General features: G+C 42.0%; 1 protein-coding gene across 1 annotated transcript in view; it reads left to right on the forward strand.

Moving 5' to 3' along the window:
- Positions 1 to 21,453, forward strand: part of COL6A3 (collagen type VI alpha 3 chain) — an 87,917-nt gene that overhangs the window by 22,992 nt on the left and 43,472 nt on the right. The window contains exons 4-10 of the mRNA XM_008059373.1: positions 4,148 to 4,750; positions 9,586 to 10,170; positions 11,854 to 12,453; positions 13,785 to 14,357; positions 15,739 to 16,347; positions 18,374 to 18,979; positions 20,463 to 21,077. Coding sequence (XP_008057564.1) covers positions 4,148 to 4,750; positions 9,586 to 10,170; positions 11,854 to 12,453; positions 13,785 to 14,357; positions 15,739 to 16,347; positions 18,374 to 18,979; positions 20,463 to 21,077 — 4,191 coding nt within the window. The remainder of the gene's footprint in view (positions 1 to 4,147; positions 4,751 to 9,585; positions 10,171 to 11,853; positions 12,454 to 13,784; positions 14,358 to 15,738; positions 16,348 to 18,373; positions 18,980 to 20,462; positions 21,078 to 21,453) is intronic.

The following is a 21,453-nucleotide window of genomic DNA, read 5'->3' on the forward strand; positions in this document are numbered from 1 at the left end:
GTGATTACCCATGAATTTTGCTTTGACGGGGCGGGAGCGCTAACATTCATACCAGTGGGTCTACTCGGTAGAAAGGACCAAGAGGTAGTCTGAATGATTTTCCTTTAATACTAAAGTGTTCCCTGCTTCCAAATCAAGTGCCTCACCTCTGGCATTGTGACACAAGTGTCAATCCTGCCAGATTATAGGAAAAGAAGGTGGGTGTCCTCAAGAGCATCCCAAACTAAACACTCAGATCACAAGGAAATAACAAGTGGGTCTCTATAGTGAACTATTCCGTTTGCTACAATAGTCTTAGTACCCGCAATTCACTGACCCACCATAGTTATAAATATAGGGTTAATAACAGACATGTCAAAACATGTGAAAGGGAGCAGTAGAGAAATGAGACATCTTTTTGTTGATGTTTTGGTATAACATGGAGAAGAACAGATTAATTTGCCATCATGTTTGGCCATTATATAAATGGACAAGCAAAGAGATTACCATAGTGAATGCTACCTGAGTCTATCAACATCTGTACTTCCACACAGATGATAAAATCTTTTTTTCTAATCTTTCAAAAAGCCTAATGTATCATCAGCATTTTTTCTTATTTAGCCTATATTTAACCAACATTACAACATTTATAACGTTATCATGACTGTCTAATAGTCCAGAGTATGGGCATTTGACATTAAAAAAACCTTTGTTTTTATGCCAAGAAAGCATCTCTGTCTTCTAGTGTCCAAGCCACTAGCAGCACCAGAGTGGAATATTAATCCATTTATGTTGTCTTTTCTAATTAACGTCACTCTGCAATTTCTCTAGTATCATGTCCCATTGCATGTTCCACAGCAAAATCACAAAATAATAATAATAACAACAACAATAATAATAGTAAGTCTCTGCTTATGGTTTTTTCCGAAAGGCAGTTAGGAGGGCATTATAGAGACTACTAAAAAGTTAGGACCTTTTCTTCTCATTACCTGTCTGTTAGGTAAATTTTCCCCATTAAGTGTTCTTGATTATAAACCATGTATGTACAAAATGTTAATGATCGCCACCGTTCTAAATGAACTCTACTCAAGTAATGAATCTCTAAAAAAAGGTTGTGATTTAAGAAAATCCTTTTATCCTTTTAAAAATGGACATAACTAAGATACAAAACTTTTATTCTAAAACAAAAGCTAAAAGCTAAAGTAAGAATTTCAGCATGAGCTTTGTTTCACTTTCTCTACAAATGTGAAGATTTCAAAAATTTGTGAAACATATCTACAATCTTGTGTGTTGCATAGAAAGTAAGAATGCAAACTTTTTTCTTCACAAAAGGAAACATCACATGAGCTAAGAAAGACTTTGTACCTACACTAATGTGCTAGGAAAATAGAGTTTCCAGTGCTGTCAAAGGAACCTATGATTATTGCTTGGACATCGTAAAACTTTTCCATAGAAAATGCCATAGAGGGCGTGATACATGAGCCATAAAAGCAAAAAACCAGACAACTTCAAAAATGTTAAATTTTAGATAGAGTTGATTATTCTTAGAATTAATTTTGTTTGTTGGTATGCCTGCTGTACACAAGAACCCATGGCTCTTGTGTCTACTTGAGGCTTTGGCTCTCCTGGATAACAAAGCATGCTCTTGTGTGTCCCATTATTGTGTGTGTGAGATGATAATGTGTTTATTCAGTGATGACAAATTATCCAACATTTTATATGACCTGCTGCTGTAGATGTTCAGTCTTTTAGAGGAGAAATATTCAAGGATTTTTCCTCAGGGTTAAATTATCTTATTTACACCATTGTAACTTTCAACCAAAAAGTAAGTAACAAACGAAGAAGAAATAGTGTTTTCCTGTGACTTAAAATCGACCATATTGACCATAGTTAATCCTTCTTATAAATGCTTTTCTTGAACTGCTGAATAAATGGCAAATCATTCCAGTTCCCTCAGGGTCATTTGCTTAGACTTGGGAAATGCTGAGGAATTTTATGGTATGATTTGCAGAGTATCTGTCCTGTACAATGATGCAGGCTATTTTTATGCCTGCTAGGTAATTCATAGTCTCTGGCACTGTACCCGCCCAAAGATCCTTTATGAATCTTATATTTTGGCCAAACAGTGGTGAATGCTTTGGAGTTCGAAGGAAAGGCCCAGTCTTATGAAATACTTTCATGTGATGAATATTAAAAACACAAGGTCTGAATTACTGTTGTAAAATAATTATCCTTTTCATATTTTATACAAAGGATCATGATAGTAAAATTTCCAAGTTTACATATTTTCCTATGCAAAGAATTGATCTGCAAAGATATTATCAGGAACTTTTGTATTTATAAGGGAGGAAAAAGAGCAATTCTAACCCTGGCAACTCCTGTTTTATTTTGCACAATGAGAGAGCTTGGGTAAGAATGCAATTTCGCTACAGCAGAACTCTGGAACTTTATGAGACAAGCTTTGGATCCTTTTCCACAGTGAGAATAAAAACAATTTTACTGGCACAAGGAAAGACTAATTTTTAAGTATAAAATGTTTACTGTGATTTAAAAAAATTGGAATGAATGCTCTTACATATAATATTACAATATTCTATAATGTCATTTTGTATTATTATTTTGTCATATTATATGTAAGAGCATTCATTCCAATTTTTAAAAATCACAGTAAACATTTTATACTCCAAGTATAAAATTACTTATATTTATTACTCCAGGTGTAACTTTCTGGAATCCTGGAATAGAAATACCAGGAGTGTCAAAAAAAAGTATACACTTTTTAAGAAATGTTATCTGTGTGTTACTTTTAGTTTGCTGTAATCCAAAGTGCCTGGACGCTAATGGTAACCACTTTGGGTACCTCTTTTAATTGCAGATATCAAACATGACTTGTATTCATCTTTTGTTATTGGTATATATTGAATATTGCAATTTTAACACAACTATTTCCTTTCTTAAATTGTGTATACTTTTTTGGGCATTCTCTGTATATAAGTTCACATAAAATCTCTTTCTGTCCCTAACACATACTTAAGTTATTAAAAACATTTACTAGAATTATTTTGCTCCTCCTCTAGTTTAAATCAGCCTAATTTAAACATTCGGAGTCTTAGGAATATTCTGCTCTGGTTTGTTGACTTATTGATCACTGTTCCTTGTTTCATGCTGCTATGCAACCCCCATTCTCAGGAATAGAATGGAAGATTCCTGTTCACCATTATGAGGAGAAAAGAGGTCTTGGTCGGTCATTCTTATGTCTTTTGTGTAACTCCAGAGCTAATTCTGATTAAGGGTTTATTAGATACTCATGGTCCTGCTAGGTAATTAGTTTAGGATGTCATAAAAATAAGGTTGGATAATTATGTCATGACTGGTTTCATATATCACTCTGCTTAACATTGTTCTGCATTATATGATTGAATATAGAGGCAATGGCAAAAATAAATGAACAAAATATTTAGTCCAATCCCGGACCTGCATTTGAGTTTCATACCAACTAAGCACCATTCGAGAAAAGAAAAGCAAACAAAAAGCTCATCAAAATATTTTTTAAAAGAAGACTTTAAATGTAGTTTGAGTTCTGATTTACAAAGTTGTAGGTACTAGGTCATTTTGGTTTTTGAAGCAAAAAAAGAAGAAATGATAGTTGCTTAAGGAATCAAGCAACACATTGGGCTGATGAGTCACCAAACTGAATTTGAGATTCCGTTTTGTACCTGTAAATGTGTTCAGACAATTCTTTAATCATTTGAGGAGGCAGGAGAAATGACCCCAAATTAGAAATCATCTTTGAATTTTTGTAAATTGACTCATTTATTTTTTCCTGCACAATTCTGTGCAACTACATACTGATCCAAATTCAGCAGAAGCTTCTAGAATATGTACCTAAGAGTTCTCCGTCAGAAAAGTGAAATGTTTTGAAATTTGTACCAAATGAAACGTGGACATAAATGTCCCTATGTTATACATAATTTCTGAGAGGTTGCCTCTTATCCTTTCAGAATGCAGAACTAAAAGAGAATTTCACGTTCCTTAATCAACATGTGTTTCATTTGTCCATATTTCGTGTTTCTTATTGGTTTCCAAAGAAACATGTCAGAACACTGAATAATGCATGTGATCACTTGTTCTAATGCTTTCACGTTTTTTGCATTTCTTTCTTTTAAAGCACAAGACTCTGCTGACATTATTTTCCTTATTGATGGATCAAACAACACCGGAAGTGTCCATTTCGCAGTCATTCGCGACTTCCTTGTAAATCTCCTTGAGAGACTCTCAATTGGAACTCAGCAGATCCGAGTGGGGGTGGTCCAGTTTAGCGATGAGCCCAGAACCATGTTCTCCTTGGACACCTACTCCACCAAGGCTCAGGTTCTGGATGCAGTGAAAGCCCTTGGGTTCGCTGGTGGGGAACTGGCCAATATGGGGCTCGCCCTTGATTTTGTGGTGGAGAATCACTTCACCCGGGCAGGGGGCAGCCGCGTGGAGGAAGGGGTTCCCCAAGTACTGGTCCTCATAAGTGCCGGGCCTTCTAGTGACGAGATTCGTGACGGGGTGGTAGCACTGAAGCAGGCTAGCGTGTTCTCATTCTGCCTCGGAGCCCAGGCCGCCTCCAGGGCAGAGCTTCAGCACATAGCTACCGATGACAACTTGGTGTTTACTGTCCCGGAATTCCGTAGCTTTGGGGACCTCCAGGAACAATTACTGCCGTACATTGTTGGCGTGGCCCAAAGGCACATTGTCTTGCAACCGCCAACCATTGTCACACAAGGTATGTATGCTATTCTCACCATCCCTATGGGAGTGGGTGTTTTGTGTGTTGGTTTTCATAGACCTAAGTTGGGCACCAGAGTGATTCGCCTCAGGAGAACCTGTAAGTACCCACAGTCCAGTCCTTCTCTGATCGCTAGCTCCTGGATGTCATGTTTGTGATTGCTGCAGTGTTTGCAAAAATAAGATCAGTGAGTGAGTAAAGCTCTTATTAGAGTGTGTGTTGTTGAGAAAGCATGCTTTTAAGGCTGACTCAACAAATCTGTTACCTTGAAATTACTAAGCATCAATGTATTATCTATTTATAACTCAGTCATCCTATAAACGTATTTGAAGGGCCTTACTACAATTCTGAGCAAATCATTCCAGAGTAATGACACTGACTTCTAAAAGTCAACACATTAAAAATGTGCTCATAGACATTCTCTTTCCAAAAGCAACGAAGGAGCAAGGGTTTCTCCTAAAGTCCTTTTGTGCTGGGGTGTTGAGAATTATACTTCTGAAGGTAAGAAATAACAGAGAACTCACTTGATGTGATGTTTATGAATATTTTTTCCTGTGCTTGTGAAGTTTAGGAGTAATTCTCTTGAGTGGCAAGATTATGGTATATACTGAAGTGGAGGGCCTTTGGTAAATTGGAGTCATTTAAAGACAAAACCAACCAAGACATGTAATAAATAAATATTTAACAAACTTGGGAACTGTGTGTGGGGGGCAGGGCACTGGAGTGGACAGATTCCTCCATCTTTTGAACTGTGTTCTGAGGCATTGGTCACTACAGACCATAGCAATTTCATAACCTAGGTCAGGCTGATAGCATGCCATTTAGTCAATTAGGGACACAGTGACCCCCAACAGTTTTCAGAAACATTCAGTCACTTCCAGAGATGCTTGCACACTGGGATGATTTAATAAGATTAGTCTTTGGATATAAGACACTGCTCTTCATTGTCCTTCCAGAGTATGGGCTCATGAAAACTGGTGAATGGACAGAGAGGTTGATAAAAGACTCTGGTTATCACCTACAACCAATCATTTGCATTTTCTTGTGTGGGCTTATACATCTTCACTTATTTGCTAGCTTTTAAAGTAAAGGTCACGTGTCTGGGTCTACAAGATAAATATTGTAATAAAATACTGCTCATTGTATCAATTAGGGCTCCAGGTAGGTTTTCCTTTGAAAGAAAGAGGGACAATAATTAAAAAATAAAGCTTTTGGGGAGAAGACATCGCTGTACAAAATTGAGTGGAGCATTTTAAAGTCTTCATTAAAAACAATGTAGTCTTCTCATATTCTGAACTGGCCTCTATCTACTCAATAGTACTTTGCTAATACTAGCTCTACTGTTACATACAAGAAAAGGTAACATCACTGCATTTCCTTGCAAGGGTTATGAGATTCAAATCGAGTTAGCTTACACTTGCTTCAGATGATTTAAAAACTGGGTTTTTGTTGTGATGAAAATTGTTTGGGGGAAGACTCAGGATATGACATCTCTACTTCATTTGGATGTTGGAATTTTAGCCTGGTGAGATAGTAAGAAAAGTGTATGTTTGGTACATACTACAAGCCAGATAGGATGAAGACCACAAGCAGCTATTGGTTGGGTCAACTTGTAACTGTTGATGGCTCAGGCAGATCTGTGCTGTAGGAGTGATGGTGGTGCAGGGGAGAAATGATGGTAGGCTGGAAGCAGATAAGCAGATGTTGGCAGGCTGGGGTTTATGCAGTGGGAGCTGAGGGCTCTCCTCTATGGCTTCCACTTTTTCACAGTTGCATGAGATGAGACCCTGGCATGACTGTGGTAGTTGAAGAGGACTGAGCAGAGAGCACAGTTATGAAATAGTCATTCTGGAGGAGGGCAAGCCCATTTCCCAGGGGGGCATTGTAGGGTGGCAGACAGATGTGGATCATCCATGTGCAGTCTGGAGAATCCAAGTGTGGCGTGCAGGTATCCCAGTCATGTGATTTTCTCAGAGAATGACCATTTGCTTTGGGGATGCATGGAGAAGACAGAGGGCCACATGGAGGCTTTTTCAGGAGAGTCTGATGAAGGGACGGGATGAGGGCACAGAGGGCATTCACACCAGAGAGGCCATGAAGATGGACCATGGTGCCAGGGAGGTGAAGCCAGCAGTGAGTGGTGGATTGAGAGTAAGGAAGGGGTGAGGGTCAAGAGACTGAAGACCTCAGTGTGTCTGGATTACCTTGGAGTGTGGTGGTTGGAAAGAAGGAGGCCAGCTGAGAATGGGATGTGTGAAATTTCATTGGCAGCATGATCTAAGGTGGCCCTGAGGCTAGGTATGGTTCTAGAAGCAGGTGCCAGAGTGGGCACGAGGACATGCTTTATTGGAGGAGGGAGTTCAGGAGTCCAAGTCTTTGAGTTGCTGAGAATAGTGAGAGTAGAGTGGATGGGAAGACAATTTCAAGGAAGGGAGACCGGGATTTGGATGTCTGAGCAGACTTTGTTGGGAAACAGTAGTGTGGAAGAGAGAAGACAATCACCCCACCAGGACTGGTAGGGGCTGCTGGGGAGGTGGCATCTGGGAATGTATTGGTGTCAGACACAGGGATGAGGGCTGAGGAGAATCATGCAATGTAGCTGACTGATTAGTAGGATCTGCAAGCTCACCTCTCAATGAGGCCACAAGCCAAGGCCCACAAAGCCCTGTGAAAGAGGAAAGAGCTCTGTTCAGGTCAGGTGGAAGAAAATCCTGATGCATCCATGATGTGGTTCCTGGAAGAGACATCTGTGAGAATTGCAATGGTTTTATATGTGGATTTGGAGAAATCCACAGTGTAGCTTCCCTTTCTTACAGACGAAGGAAACAAAACCCCAGAGAAATCACATGATTCTACAAATGTCAGGCAACTAGTGTCAGGATCATGAAGTAAACACAGGAATTCAATTATCCTTCAGTCATTCAGTATTTTTTAGTGCTTATTTGACCAAGCACAGTTCTAGGTTTATCACTCACTCATTACGAGTTTCCAGGATTTCAGCTACAAGTCAAACTCAAGTGACCTTATCTAATCAACGGAAACTCTGGCATAGACCCTCTGAGACCCTGAGGTGCATTTCAGGATTTCCAGAGCCAATTCCATTTTATTTAATTTTAATTTTTTATTTTAAAGATGTGGGGTACAATTCAGGGTTAGGTATACAAATGTTCGTTATACAGGTACCCTTGCTGATAAGGTGTGCCCCCTGCCTTGGCAGTTTCCCACAATTCCATTTTAGATAAAAATCAAACACAAGTGACCTTTTACTTAATCATAGGGGACTCTGGCACAGAACCTCTGAGGCCCTGAGGTGCATTTCAGGATTCCCAGAGCCAAATCCGTGCTCCACTAGGCTCCATGTTTCACCAGACCTGGACATCTGTCCTTCCCACTGGCCCATGAGTAGCATTTATAGTGATGCAGTGGTAAGAGATAATAAAATTTGGGAGGGGTAAGTGTGACATTTATCTCTACTCATCCTACATTTCTGGTACTCAAAAAGAATGATATAACAATTGGGCCATTTAGTATAGGGACAAGAAACTTCTCAGGTAATCATTATAGGAGCATTTGTCATATGTGATACACACAGTACATACTTAATGTGGTAGATATATGGTATAGTTTTAGGGAATATATATGTATATATAAACATACATATGCATATATATATATATTCTCTTTAATGACTTAGGTATAAGAAATCCACTAGACAAAATACACATTCAGGTTTATCTGCAAAGAGATTTTAAGCTAAAAATCAAAGGGTATCCCAGAGGGGCAGCAAGTTCTAAACTAAAGGAAGGAAGGAAAACTCAGAATTGGTGTTCATAACAATGACCATGAAATATTGAGAAAAGTTTAAATAATGTTCTTCATATATTGCTATGCCAGGAGGTAGCTGTATCATTGAATTAAAGATGTTAGTGCACAGAACATCACCCTTCTGTTAGAACGTAGCTCTCCTCTTGGTGCTGCAGGTGTATAAATGACATGCCATTGTCCTAAAATGATTTCTTAAGGCATGTATCAGTGATTCTCACCCTAGCTTCTGCTCCAAACAACTAGCAATGAACTGTATTTTAAAAATATGTTCTAGGAGCCCACATATCAATACAACAGCTAGATAGCAGTTCACATAGCAGTTCATAGTCACTGTGAGACAGTGATCTTGTTGAGGTGTTTTTTTTTTTTTTGACATTGTGGTTTGTCTTAGGTCATCACAGTTTTAATATAATACTTTATAACAAAGGTCTCTTAAGTAAAAAGTTTTTGTGGCATTTGCTGACTTTGATGCTGATTGCTGTCTTATAAGTTTTCTAAGTGATTTTTTGCCTGAAAAAATGAAGACATGGAATATAGAAATGAAGAGAATGGGAATGCATAGGTTCTTCCAGCTTTTGTACTTGGCCGCGTGTGTTTTTAAAATGAAGATTATGGAGTAAAGGGCTCTCTGAGCAGACACCAGTGGCTGTTTTAATTATTCACGTGATGGCTTCATTCTGGCTAAGTAACATATTTATTACAGAAAAGAACTTACTGACTTTTTAGTGACAGGGTGCTAAACGGGTGGTTACTAAAACTAAATTTGTCTTGGTGCAACTGTTTTGTAAAAAGTAGTATGAGTGGGCAGCGTTGGGGGGGGCAATTTGTCTCCAGTAGGGAAGCAGGCAGCTGTAGCTTAATTGTGTATTGTGACACATTGGGGTACCCCAGACAACACATTGGCCAGAGCAAATGGAGCATCCTTTAAATGGAGTTAGCTTTGTGGAGACTTGTTGAATGTACTTGGTAAGGCCATTCTAATCACTTTAAAATGTTGCTGCCTACAGTCATTGAAGTCAACAAGAGGGATATAGTCTTCCTGGTGGATGGCACATCCGCATTGGGACTGGCCAACTTCAACGCCATTCGAGACTTCATTGCCAAAGTCATTCAGAGGCTGGAAATTGGACAAGACCTTATCCAAGTGGCAGTGGCTCAGTATGCAGACACTGTAAGGCCCGAGTTTTACTTCAATAGCCACCCAACCAAAAGGGAAGTCATAACGGCCGTGCGGAGAATGAAGCCTCTGGAAGGCTCAGCCCTGTACACAGGCTCTGCTCTGGATTTTGTTCGGAACAGTCTGTTCACGAGCTCAGCTGGCTATCGGGCTGCTGAGGGGGTTCCTAAGCTTTTGGTGCTGATCACAGGTGGTAAGTCTCTAGATGAAATCAGCCAGCCTGCCCAGGAGCTGAAGAGAAGCAGCATCATGGCCTTTGCCATTGGGAACAAGGTGGCTGACCAGGCTGAACTGGAAGAGATTGCTTTCGACTCCTCCCTGGTTTTCATCCCTGCTGAGTTCCGAGCGGCCCCACTGCAAGGCATACTGCCCAGCCTGCTGTCACCTCTCAGGACCCTCTCTGGAACCCCTGAAGGTATGTTGGCGACATACAATGGGGTGGTCTCCAGGGAGAATCTTTGAGAAAAAAGCACAATGAAATTTACTTGTGGTTTGCTAAGAGACAACTGTTAAATGAGGAAAAGCAACAGCAACAAACAAGATTTATTTCAGGTTTTTTTTTGCTCTGGGTTGAGAATTATATAGTTTAAAATGTCATGCAATAACATTTCATAAGATGAGAATTGTATGACTTAAAGTATAAGACCATGGGGCCACCTGTCTTTGAAGCTTCTGGTCATATCTCAGTTCTTATTCCTCATCAGGTCCCTGTGTTCCTCTGTTTCTACTGGTGATTCTGTCCTGCCTTCTCTCCACCATCAAGATGTATCCTGGCTCCTTCCTTTCCTGAGCTGACAGTCTACTTCTAAACAGCCCCAGCCTGACCTGCCTAGGACATTGTGTCCACAGCTTTTAACCTCTTTCTCCTCTCTTTAAGGGATTTCCCTCAGTGGGAAAGCTTATTGAATGGCTGGGTGTAGAGATCAAACTCAGTGTTTCTTCAGATCCCTCACTTAATATAATTATTAGTGAAAAGTTATTTTTCAAGACATTATAATGGCCTATGAGCATACTAGTTGAATAAATACAACTCACCGTACTTCATAAATAGAAGATGGATATCACAGGATCAAACTTTCCCACCTGCAGCCTTAATCACTGTTGGATTGCTCTTGATGTATGCCCTGGGTTGCATGACTGCATGCTTTCTCTTTAGACTCTCTGGTCTTCTAAAAACCTCTCTCTTTCTTTTTAAGATTTCTTAAAACTTTCAATCCCCACTTTTATAGCCAAAGTCCAACTTGATAGACATAGATAAAATTAATTGTGAGATCTAAGTTACAGTAAAGCATTAGGGGAAGAAAAGGAAAATTAAAAATTTTAAAGCATTTGTTAAATGTGTTGGGGAAAATATTCTAATTTGAGAATTATACCTTTTATTCTTCATGTGTATAACTCTGACCAAGCCTAGCACATAGTTTCTTTGTATTTTGCCAAGCACCTGTGACCCCATCATCTCACTTTGAGGGGACTGCCCTGAGCACTCTGTTGAATTGTTGTATAACAAACCTGAGGCTTTCCAATATGAGAGAAGTCCCAGTAGAGAGTGACAAATGGGAGGTCTGAGGAAGACTTCAAGATGAGGACAGCCTACTTTTGTTATTATTATTATTATTATTGTTTTGGCCTGAAACATGTTCTCAGGTTAACACGGGTTAACTACTTCTGAGCTACGGATGGAAAGCCCACTGTTAACGTGTAGAAGTAGACTTCAGAGAACCTGTTGTGCACACTTCAACCTGGCCAGGAATCTGCTCACAGGGATGAGTGATGCAGAAAGACGCATTTCCAGGAATGGGATTGTTTGTTTCTAAGATCCTGATAATTTTTGTTGATTGCAAACATTCTAACTTTGGCACTGTGTCTCTCTTAAGTCAACTTGGTTTCATCAGCTCAGCTATCAATGTGCCTCGCAAATATCAGCCACCACCAGAGGAAAATATGCAGCCTTATGCCATATTTTACAAGATGGACATGCTTGCCGTGCTGACTTTGTCTGTGTTCTAAATGTTGGCATGTGTGCACGTGTTGTAGGCACACATGATAAACCCCTCTGTGGTTGTGTATGTCTCACTTTGTTTTCTGTGCTTCACTGCAGTTCACGCAAACAAAAGGGATATCATCTTCCTTTTGGATGGATCGGTCAGCGTTGGAAAAACCAATTTCCCTTATGTGCGCGACTTTGTATTGAACCTAGTTAACAGCCTTGATGTTGGAAATGACAATATTCGTGTTGGTTTAGTGCAATTTAGTGACACTCCAGTAACGGAGTTCTCTCTAAACACATACCAGACCAAATCAGATTTGCTTGGTCGCCTGAGGCAGTTGCAGCTCCAGGGGGGTTCGGGCCGGAACACTGGCTCAGCCCTGAGCTATGTCCATGCCAACCACTTCACTGAAGCTGGCGGCAGCAGGATCGGTGAACAAGTGCCGCAGCTCTTGCTCCTGCTCACAGCTGGGCAGTCTGAGGACTCCTATTTGCAAGCTGCCAATGCCCTGGCGCGTGCGGGCGTCCTGACCTTTTGTGTGGGAGCTAGCCAGGCGAATAAGGCAGAGCTTGAGCAGATTGCTTTTAACCCAAGCCTGGTGTATCTCATGGATGATTTCAGCTCCCTGCCAGCTTTGCCTCAGCAGCTGATTCAGCCCCTAACCACATATGTTAGTGGAGGTGTGGAGGAAGTCCCATTCGCCCAGCCAGGTAAACCTCCCCCTACTGCCGGGGACTCCCTCTTCTTCCTCAGTCACCTCCCTGGTGGGTAGTTGGCCAATGTGAACACAAGAGTGGTATGGACTATACAGTGACAATTGGTTCACTTTAGGTGAAATATTTTGAGTGGGCACTCGAGACACTGTACCAGCAAATTTAGATTCTCTGTCTAAAGGGTGCTCATTAATGAACGTCTTGAACATCCAGCTTATGTTCTGCCTGTTTTGTCTCACCCTTTATTCAGAATGTGTTTTCTCTGCTAATGCCTCTGAAGATTCTGGAGTAAAAATCCAGATGAGGGAGTGAGGGATGGAAGGAGGGCGGAGGAAAAGAGGGAGAGGGGGGAGAGAGAGAGAGAGAGAGAGAGAGAGAGAGAGAGAGAGAGAGAGAGAGAGAGAGAGAGAGACTTTTCTTACATGAGTATGCCTTGGGATAATTTAAAAATGAAATTATTTTCTTTACATGATGTTTTTATGTTCAAAATATGCTAGATCTAGAAAACTATTTGTTACAGAACAAAGGCTGCATCTTGATGCAATGGTAAAGTAGTTTCCAAAGGAGAAGGAATCCTGGGTGATTATTATCATTGTAAATTAGTATGGTGATCAGGTATGGAGGTATTAAATCTACCAGCTTGCTGGCATTACAAAGATAGATGCCAAGACAAAATCTATTCAAACCTAATCAAAATAGTTCTAAGAACAGTTTGAACTGAAAATGATACTCAATTACATGTTTTAGCCCTCTGTGGGCTGTCATCTATGTTGACTAATTACAGAAGTTGAAAAGCACTAACAGAGAGCCTGACCCCCACAGCAATGATGAGCACTATTTTGGGTCTTGACCCACAGCTTCAAACTAATTGATAATCCAGTTATAGCAGATTCATGGCAACTCAGTTATCCTTGGGTGGTTAATCTGTATCAGCTTTGTCACTAGAGACTGTGATAAGTTTTTCAGCAAAAGTACAATAAGGACCACGTTTTCAATAGCTTCATCACAATTTGGAAACGGTCTGTTCTCCTGGATTCCTACCTGATGCAAGAACAGAACTTGGTGGGGCTTTTCCCTGGCATGCTGTGTTTAGGAGGCATGACCCTAGATTGCATAGGTCAACCTAGTTCTATGCAAATATGCACTGCTTTGAAATAGGACATTTTCAAGACAGGTGGTACAGTTTTTATCTTCTCTTGCTGGTACAGTGGCCATCAGATGAGTTTTGTGAACTCCCGTTGTCCAATGTTGGTGGTACTGGGCTGAAGTCAATTTGGTGCCTGGTATGTTCTCATCTCTCATTGTGTCCTAATCTACTTCTGTTGTAGAGAGCAAGCGAGATATCCTATTCCTTTTTGATGGCTCAGCCAATCTTGTGGGCCAGTTCCCTGCTGTCCGCGATTTTCTCTACAAGATTATCGATGAACTCGATGTCAAGCCCGATGGGACCCGGATTGCAGTGGCTCAGTACAGCGATGATGTCAGGGTGGAGTCCCGTTTTGATGAGCAGCAGAATAAACCTGAGATCCTCAACCTTGTGAAGAGAATGAAGATCAAGACGGGCAAAGCCCTCAACCTGGGTTATGCTCTGGACTATGCACAGAGGTATATATTTGTGAAGTCGGCTGGCAGCCGGATCGAGGATGGAGTGCTTCAGTTTTTGGTGCTGCTGGTGGCAGGAAGGTCGTCCGATCGTGTGGATGGTCCAGCAAGTAACTTAAAGCAGAGTGGGGTGGTGCCTTTCATCTTCCAAGCCAAGAACGCGGACCCTGCTGAGTTAGAGCAGATTGTGCTCTCTCCAGCATTTATTCTGACTGCGGAGTCACTGCCCAAGATTGGAGATCTTCAACCACAGATTGTGAATCTCTTAAAATCAGTGCAGAATGGTGCACCAGCACCAGGTATGGCAGAGAAATGTTGGTTGTTCTGATGCCCAGTTCTCTAGTACACAAGTCAAGGGTAGGCTGCTGGCTTCTTGTCCTCAGACAGAAGCCTTTCTTAGGTTTACAGGGAAGATGGAAAATGAATAAGTGGTTTCAGCAGGAACAATAGAATATGAACTTTCTTTTCTTGTTTAGACTCTCTAAGGCAAAACAGGAGAATCGTGGTGATTATTTTTAAGGACACTAGAATGTTTTATAATAAGACATTAAAATCATTAAAATCCTTTTTAAAGAAACATTGTTTTTGCTGCAGGCATAATAAAAGCCATATAACATTGTTACATTATAGCTAAAGCAGTCTTCATAGTTACCAAATGCCTTTATTTTAAGTGGGTATCAGTATGTTATAATTCCTTCAATACATTCATTAAAAATGAAAGACATTAGAGGAGACAGATGAATTCCCATCAGAAATGCTGCATTAAAATTTCTAACTGCTGATTTATGCTACCATGACTTTGTGTTTAACCAGTTTTCATTTGGTAATAGGCATGCAGTGGAAAGAGTAATTAATTTCACATATACTCCTTTTGAATAAAAACTGAAACTTTGAAACATCTCCATTGACTGTTGGGCTTGTTGGCTTTTCCTGGTAACTCAGACATCTGGGTTACGTTTTCTTCCATTGATTCACTTATTCTTTGCAGCAAATCACTTGGAACCTCTCATCTATAAAATGCTACCTTATGCAGCTTTGCTGTATCTCTCCTCTTATCCCATTATTTTTCCTGAGTACACCTTTGAAAGTTAACAATACTATTCAAGCATTGGAAAGTTCAAAAATAAAAAGGCTCTGTAGATATGTTAGTTTTCCATTGTGCTGTAACAAATTACTACATATTTAGTGGCTTAAAACAAAATGAATTTATTATCTGATAGTTTTAGAGGTAGGAAATAGGAAACCAGTCTCACTGGGCTAAAAAATTAAGATGCCAGCAGGCTTGTATTCCTTCTGTAGGCTCTAGGGGATTATCCATTTCCTCAATTTTTTCAGCCTTTAGTGGCTGCCTGCATTCCCTGGCTCATGGCCCCTTCCTCTATCCTAAATACCAGTCGTGTAGTATCTATGTTTCCATCCTTACGTCTTATCTCCCTAACTCTGAGAGACACTTACATTTCCTTTTATAAGGACACCTGTGATTGATTACACTGGGCTCACCCGGATAACCCAAGATAATCTTCCCATCTCCAAATCCTTAACAAATCACATATGCAAGGTCCTCTTCTCAAACTCAGGGATTTAGAATTAGCTATCCTTGGGGGGCCGTTATGTAGTCCACTGAATTGATATGAAGTTGTCACTCTTATGTGCTATGTCATCACACTGTCCTTCTCCCAGTTTCAGGTGAAAAGGATGTGGTGTTTTTGATTGATGGCTCTGATGGCGTCAGGAGTGGCTTCTCTCTGTTGAAGGAGTTTGTCCAGAGAGTGGTGGAGGGCCTGGAGGTGAGCCCAGACCGAGTCCGTGTGGCCGTGGTGCAGTACAGTGACCGGACCCAGCCTGAATTCTACCTGAATTCATACATGGACCAGCAGAGCGTCATCAGTGCCATCCGCAGGCTGACCCTGCTGGGAGGGCCAACCCCCAACACAGGGGCTGCCCTTGACTTTGTCCTGAGGAACATCCTGATCAGCTCTGCGGGAAGCAGAATAGCGGAAGGTGTGCCTCAGCTGCTGATTGTGCTCACAGCCGACAGGTCTGGGGATGATGTGAGGGGCCCCTCTGTGGTCCTGAAGAGGGGTGGGGCCGTGCCCATTGGCATTGGCATTGGAAACGCTGACATCACGGAGATGCAGACCATCTCCTTCATCCCAGACTATGCTGTGACCATCCCTACCTTCCGCCAGCTGGGGACCGTCCAACAGGTCATCTCCGAGAGGGTAACCCAGCTTACCCGTGAAGAGCTGAGCAGGTTACAGCCGGTTTTGCAGCCTCCAACGAGCCCAGGTAAAGAGGGAGTTCTTTGGACCCTTGTTCCTGTCCTCCTTGGGGCTACTTGTTTGGACTGTGAGCTACAAAGTGTTTCCAACTTTGCTTCCCTTTCCATATGGAGTGGAAATTAGAATTGCAGGAGACATTAGAAACCGTGTGTCTTTTTTGGCCTTGATGAGGGAAAAGTCTAAGATTTATATTTCTGGACAAATTAAATTCTCTAAGAGGGGCATATACTCAGCTTCGAGTTCAGACTTCCTAATTCTGCATAAAGACTTCTGTCTAGATATCTGAAGGAAGGGGCCCTCTAACTAACACACACCTGTCTAATATCAATTCTAAGTTGTTCAATATGAAACCTGGTAGGGCTAACCAGCAGCTTTCCATAGTCAGGAGAGAGTGTGACCGCAGGCACTCTCAAACTGAGACATAGGCTCTGAAATATTGTTATCTCCAGAGTCAAGGTGTGATGATTACTTCTGAATTTGCTTGGTGCTGAGAAATAAGTGTCTCAACTAGCAGGAAGGCTACTTAGCTCTTATGACCCATTTCCTCCCTCCTCTTCCTTCATTCTAGGCCTGGAACAATTGATTGGGGAAGGTTGGGAGCCTGGATGCTAAGAAAGAGGGAGGCTAAGATATATTCACCCCTCAATAAATGCCCATTTAAGGCTGCTTTCCCTGGGACTTGGGTAGGAGTGGGTCACAGTGGTGAAGAAGGCAGGTGGTGCGGCCTTCCTCTCTTGTGGCCTCATCGCATGGAGAACGGAAGAAAAGAAGGAAAGGCAGGGCGTAGGGAAGGGAGGAGTAAAAACAAATGGTAATGAGGATGTGAGAGTGAATGGGTCAACTGAGAGGGGCTTGGCTTCTCCTCGCTGGTGTCCCGGGCAGAGAGGATGTGCCCCACAAGGCTTTTGTGGGATGCTCTAAAGTGGTCATGATCAGATAAATTTGGGAAACAGTGAGATAAACAAAATGAAGGAGGTTTTTATTTCTTCTAATTGATGTATTTTGTGTCCCCAATACAAGAAGGGAATGCAACATTTCCAAAACTCATCTGGTTACTGGAGCCCATTATTATTATGCGTCTTGAGGCCCAGGGCTGCTGAGCGTGCACTTTGGGAATGTTGTCACAGTGGACATGCAGCTGAATATACATATCTATAACCATGTGATTCCTTGTCCATTCACTCTCCTGTTCTTCATAATGGCCATTCCATGTCCCTCTCCCCATCCCGCTTTTTTCCATAGCTTCCCTCCCCCAACTGAATCTCAGCTAGTGATCTCCAATCCTATTTCGTTGAGAAAATGAAGTAAGCCAGAAGAGATCTTCCAGAAGCTCCACTTGCTCTCCCCAGCAATGGTGTCCCTGCTGTTACTTGGATGATCTGTCTCTGATCCTCAGCCCCCCCGCCATGTGCCCGATGACATTATCTGCAATTCTTCTCTCTCCCGCATCACCCATTCTCCACTGAACTGGATGATTCTCTTCATGATAAAATGCATTGCTTTTTCTTCTCTCTTCGAAACTCTCTCTGATGTCTTGTTTCCCCCTCCAGCGACAACTGTCCCCATTTAAAGACTTATCTATACTTTGTACATTTCCTCTCCGCTTGTCTTCTCTGAGCCCGCCCCAATCTGTCTTTTATCCTTGCCCCTCCGCAAAAGTGCTCTTGTTGAGGTCCCTCCATCTGATGAAACCCAGTGGTCAATTCTCAGGCACCATCTTTCTTGGACTTTGAGCAGCATCTGCTGCTGTGGAAATCCCCTCTTCCCCAAAACATCATCCTCACTTCATGTGGCTACAGCTTCTCTGGTTCCTTTCTCCCTTGGGTTTACTTCCTCATTCTTTGCTCCTCTTCTCTATGGAGTGTAAACACTGACATGCTCAGGACTCACTCCTTGGACTGGTATTTTAATTATGGTAGTTGGTGTTAAGATCCCCTGCCTGTGACTTCATGACATACTGGGAGGTGTGGCTCCTTAATGCTAAGAGTTTGGTGCCAATGAAGGTGAAGTCCATGGTTGCATTTGATTTATAGGTGTCGGTGGCAAAAAGGATGTTGTTTTTCTCATCGATGGGTCCCAAAGTGCTGGACCTGAGTTTCAGTACATCCGCACCTTCATTGAGAGGCTGGTGGACTACCTGGATGTGGGCTTTGACACTACCCGGGTAGCAGTCATCCAGTTCAGCGAGGACCCCAAGGTGGAGTTTCTGCTGAATGCTCACTCCAGTAAGGATGAAGTGCTGAATGCTGTGAGGCGGCTGAGGCCCAAGGGAGGGAGGCAGATCAACATGGGAAGTGCCCTGGAGTACGTGTCGAGGAATATCTTCAAGAGGCCACTGGGGAGCCGAATTGAAGAGGGTGTTCCACAGTTCCTGGTTCTCATCTCATCTGGGAAGTCTGATGATGAGGTGGACGACTCAGCAGTGGAACTCAAGCAGTTTGGCGTGGCCCCTGTCACGATTGCCAGGAACGCAGACCAGGAGGAGCTGGTGAAGATCTCACTGAGTCCCGAATATGTGTTCTCGGTGAGCACCTTCCGGGAGCTGCCCAGCCTGGAGCAGAAATTGCTGACCCCCATCATGACGTTAACCTCAGAGCAGATCTCACAGATCCTGGCCCGCACTCGCTATCCTCCTCCAGGTGAGATGGGTGGTGGTGCTTCCTTGGAGTCTTTTTGATATAAATAATAATGAGCTCAAAGGCCATGGTACTTATGAGCAACTAAATTAAAATAAAGGTGGTGCTCCAGCAATGCCCTTCAGCCAGAGGCTGCCTGTGGTTGGACAAGTTGGGTATATAGCTTGTTGAGGCAGGGAGAACACAGACCATGGGGGCATCTCTGTAAGAGGGTGGTAGAAAGGACATAGAGAATTTGAACTTGTGGCAGATAGTTTTGTGGAAGGCTCAAGGTCTTTGGCTTGGATTGGATGTTGTCAAGAAGTGAATGCAATTCTGTAATTGGTTATCTTAATAAATCTTATCTAGAAGGAGGAAGGCCTTGGTAATGATTGATGAATAGCAGTCATTCCTTTTAGCCAGGACAGGGGGGTGTTTGTCATTTTTGTGGTTTGGACAATGCTGCTGTTTTTTTTCTTTTTGTCTGTGCTCAGATATGGTCAAAAGTGGTCTCATATTTATCTTGTCCCATCATGGTCACAGTTGTCTTGTCTGACACCGATGTTCCGTGAGAGTATTTGTACTCGGCAGAAGAACCCTGAGGTTGTGTGTGCTGGGCTGGTTTCCCAGTGTCCAGAGCTACTTTTCTCTTTCCCAGAGTAAATGGTTCCATTACTTGACCTGCATCACTGAGCTACATTTACACTATAAATAGCCTGGTGGTGTGTGAGGCAAAAGGCAGGTTGAAATGTGTTGAGTGGCAACATATTAGATTAATAAAATGGCTAGAATTCTAACTAATAGGAAAATGTGGCTCATTTTTGTCAGGACTTTTATTAATTTTATGGTTGAAAAGGGACTCATGTAAAGAAAACAGGGAATAATAGTGAAAATAAAAACTCTATATATGCCAGAGATGCATGGGCAAAAGGAAATACAAAGATGCAAATGTCTGGGGAGTGTTAATGTGGCTCACTGGATGGAGCACTGTGTCATATGTACCCTGCTCTCATGGGTTGAGCCTGGGCAGACACGGGGGCAGAGGTGGGATCCTCAAATCTCTCTTTAAGTGATGGCTTTGGACAAGGGAGAAACTTGACCTCAGCTGTCTATCTCCTCTCTACAACAAAGATGTTGGCCCTGGTGATATCAGTTTCTTCTGGTTCATGAATCTGTAGGTCAGGTAATCTAGGATTTGTTTCTAAATGCTGCTCACATTTTGAATATTAGTAGTAACTAGACCAAAAAGTCAAAATTAAAATAAACACAAAAATGGAATGTTTGGAGAACTTTCAAGAAGCAGAAATTGGGCGAAAGGGGTTCATTTTTTGATGGCTAATTTCAAGGAGTCCAAGACATAAATGCATGCATATTGAAATATAATTTTAAGGTTGATTAATAATATGGTGCGATATACTGCCAAGTACAGAAACAAAAGCAAAAATAAAATTGGATTAGGGATAGTTATGTACTGAATATTCTTTTTTCCCCCCTCTTTTATCTGTAGTTGTTGAGAGTGATGCTGCAGACATCGTCTTTCTAATTGATAGCTCTGACAGCGTTAGGCCTGATGGCATCGCACATGTTCGAGATTTTGTGAGCAGAATTGTTCGAAGACTCAATGTTGGCCCCAATAAAGTGAGAATTGGAGTTGTGCAATTCAGCAATGAGGTCTTCCCAGAATTCTCTCTGAAGACCTATAAATCCCAGGCCCCGGTACTAGACGCCATACGGCGCCTGAGATTCAAAGGGGGGGCTCCACTGAATACTGGCAAAGCTCTGGAATTTGTGGCAAAAACTCTCTTTGTAAAGTCTGCTGGGAGCCGGATAGAAGATGGGGTGCCTCAACACCTTGTCCTGGTCCTAGGAGGAAAATCCCAGGATGATGTTTCCAGGTTTGCACAGGTGATACGTTCCTCAGGGATTGTCACTTTAGGGGTAGGAGACAGAAACATCGATAGAACAGAGATGCAGACCATCACCAACGACCCCAGACTGGTCTTCACGGTGCGAGAGTTCAGAGAACTTCCCAACATAGAACAGCGGGTCGTGAACTCGTTTGGACCCTCTGGGATCACTCCTGCACCTCCGGGGGTGGACACACCTTCTCCTTCACGGCCAGGTATGAGCTATGTGGACCATGACTACAGAGTGTGACATCAATATTTTGTTAATAAAAAATTAGCATTCATTTGAATAATTTTCTTCTCTCAGGGTGACTTCTGTATTTAATGTTAGAAATTAAGTATTAGAATAATAGATCAGTTGAAACTGTAGAGTGAAACATATCCCACAAAGCTTGTGATCATTAGTCTTCCATCTCTTCTGAGGCAAATTGTATCCCCATTGAAAGAGTCTATAAAGATGCACTGAGGGTTAGTCACAAACTCATTGGCTCTCAGAATAGGACAGAGTCTTTGAAGTCAGCCAGTCTATACTCCACTGAACATAACTTTGAAGTCCCATGCCCAGTGTCAGGATGCCCACCATATTCCAGA

Source organism: Carlito syrichta, unplaced genomic scaffold (genome assembly GCF_000164805.1).
Source record: "Carlito syrichta isolate Samal-C Ts95f unplaced genomic scaffold, Tarsius_syrichta-2.0.1 Scaffold304012, whole genome shotgun sequence".
Classification (NCBI taxonomy): Eukaryota; Metazoa; Chordata; class Mammalia; order Primates; family Tarsiidae; genus Carlito; species Carlito syrichta.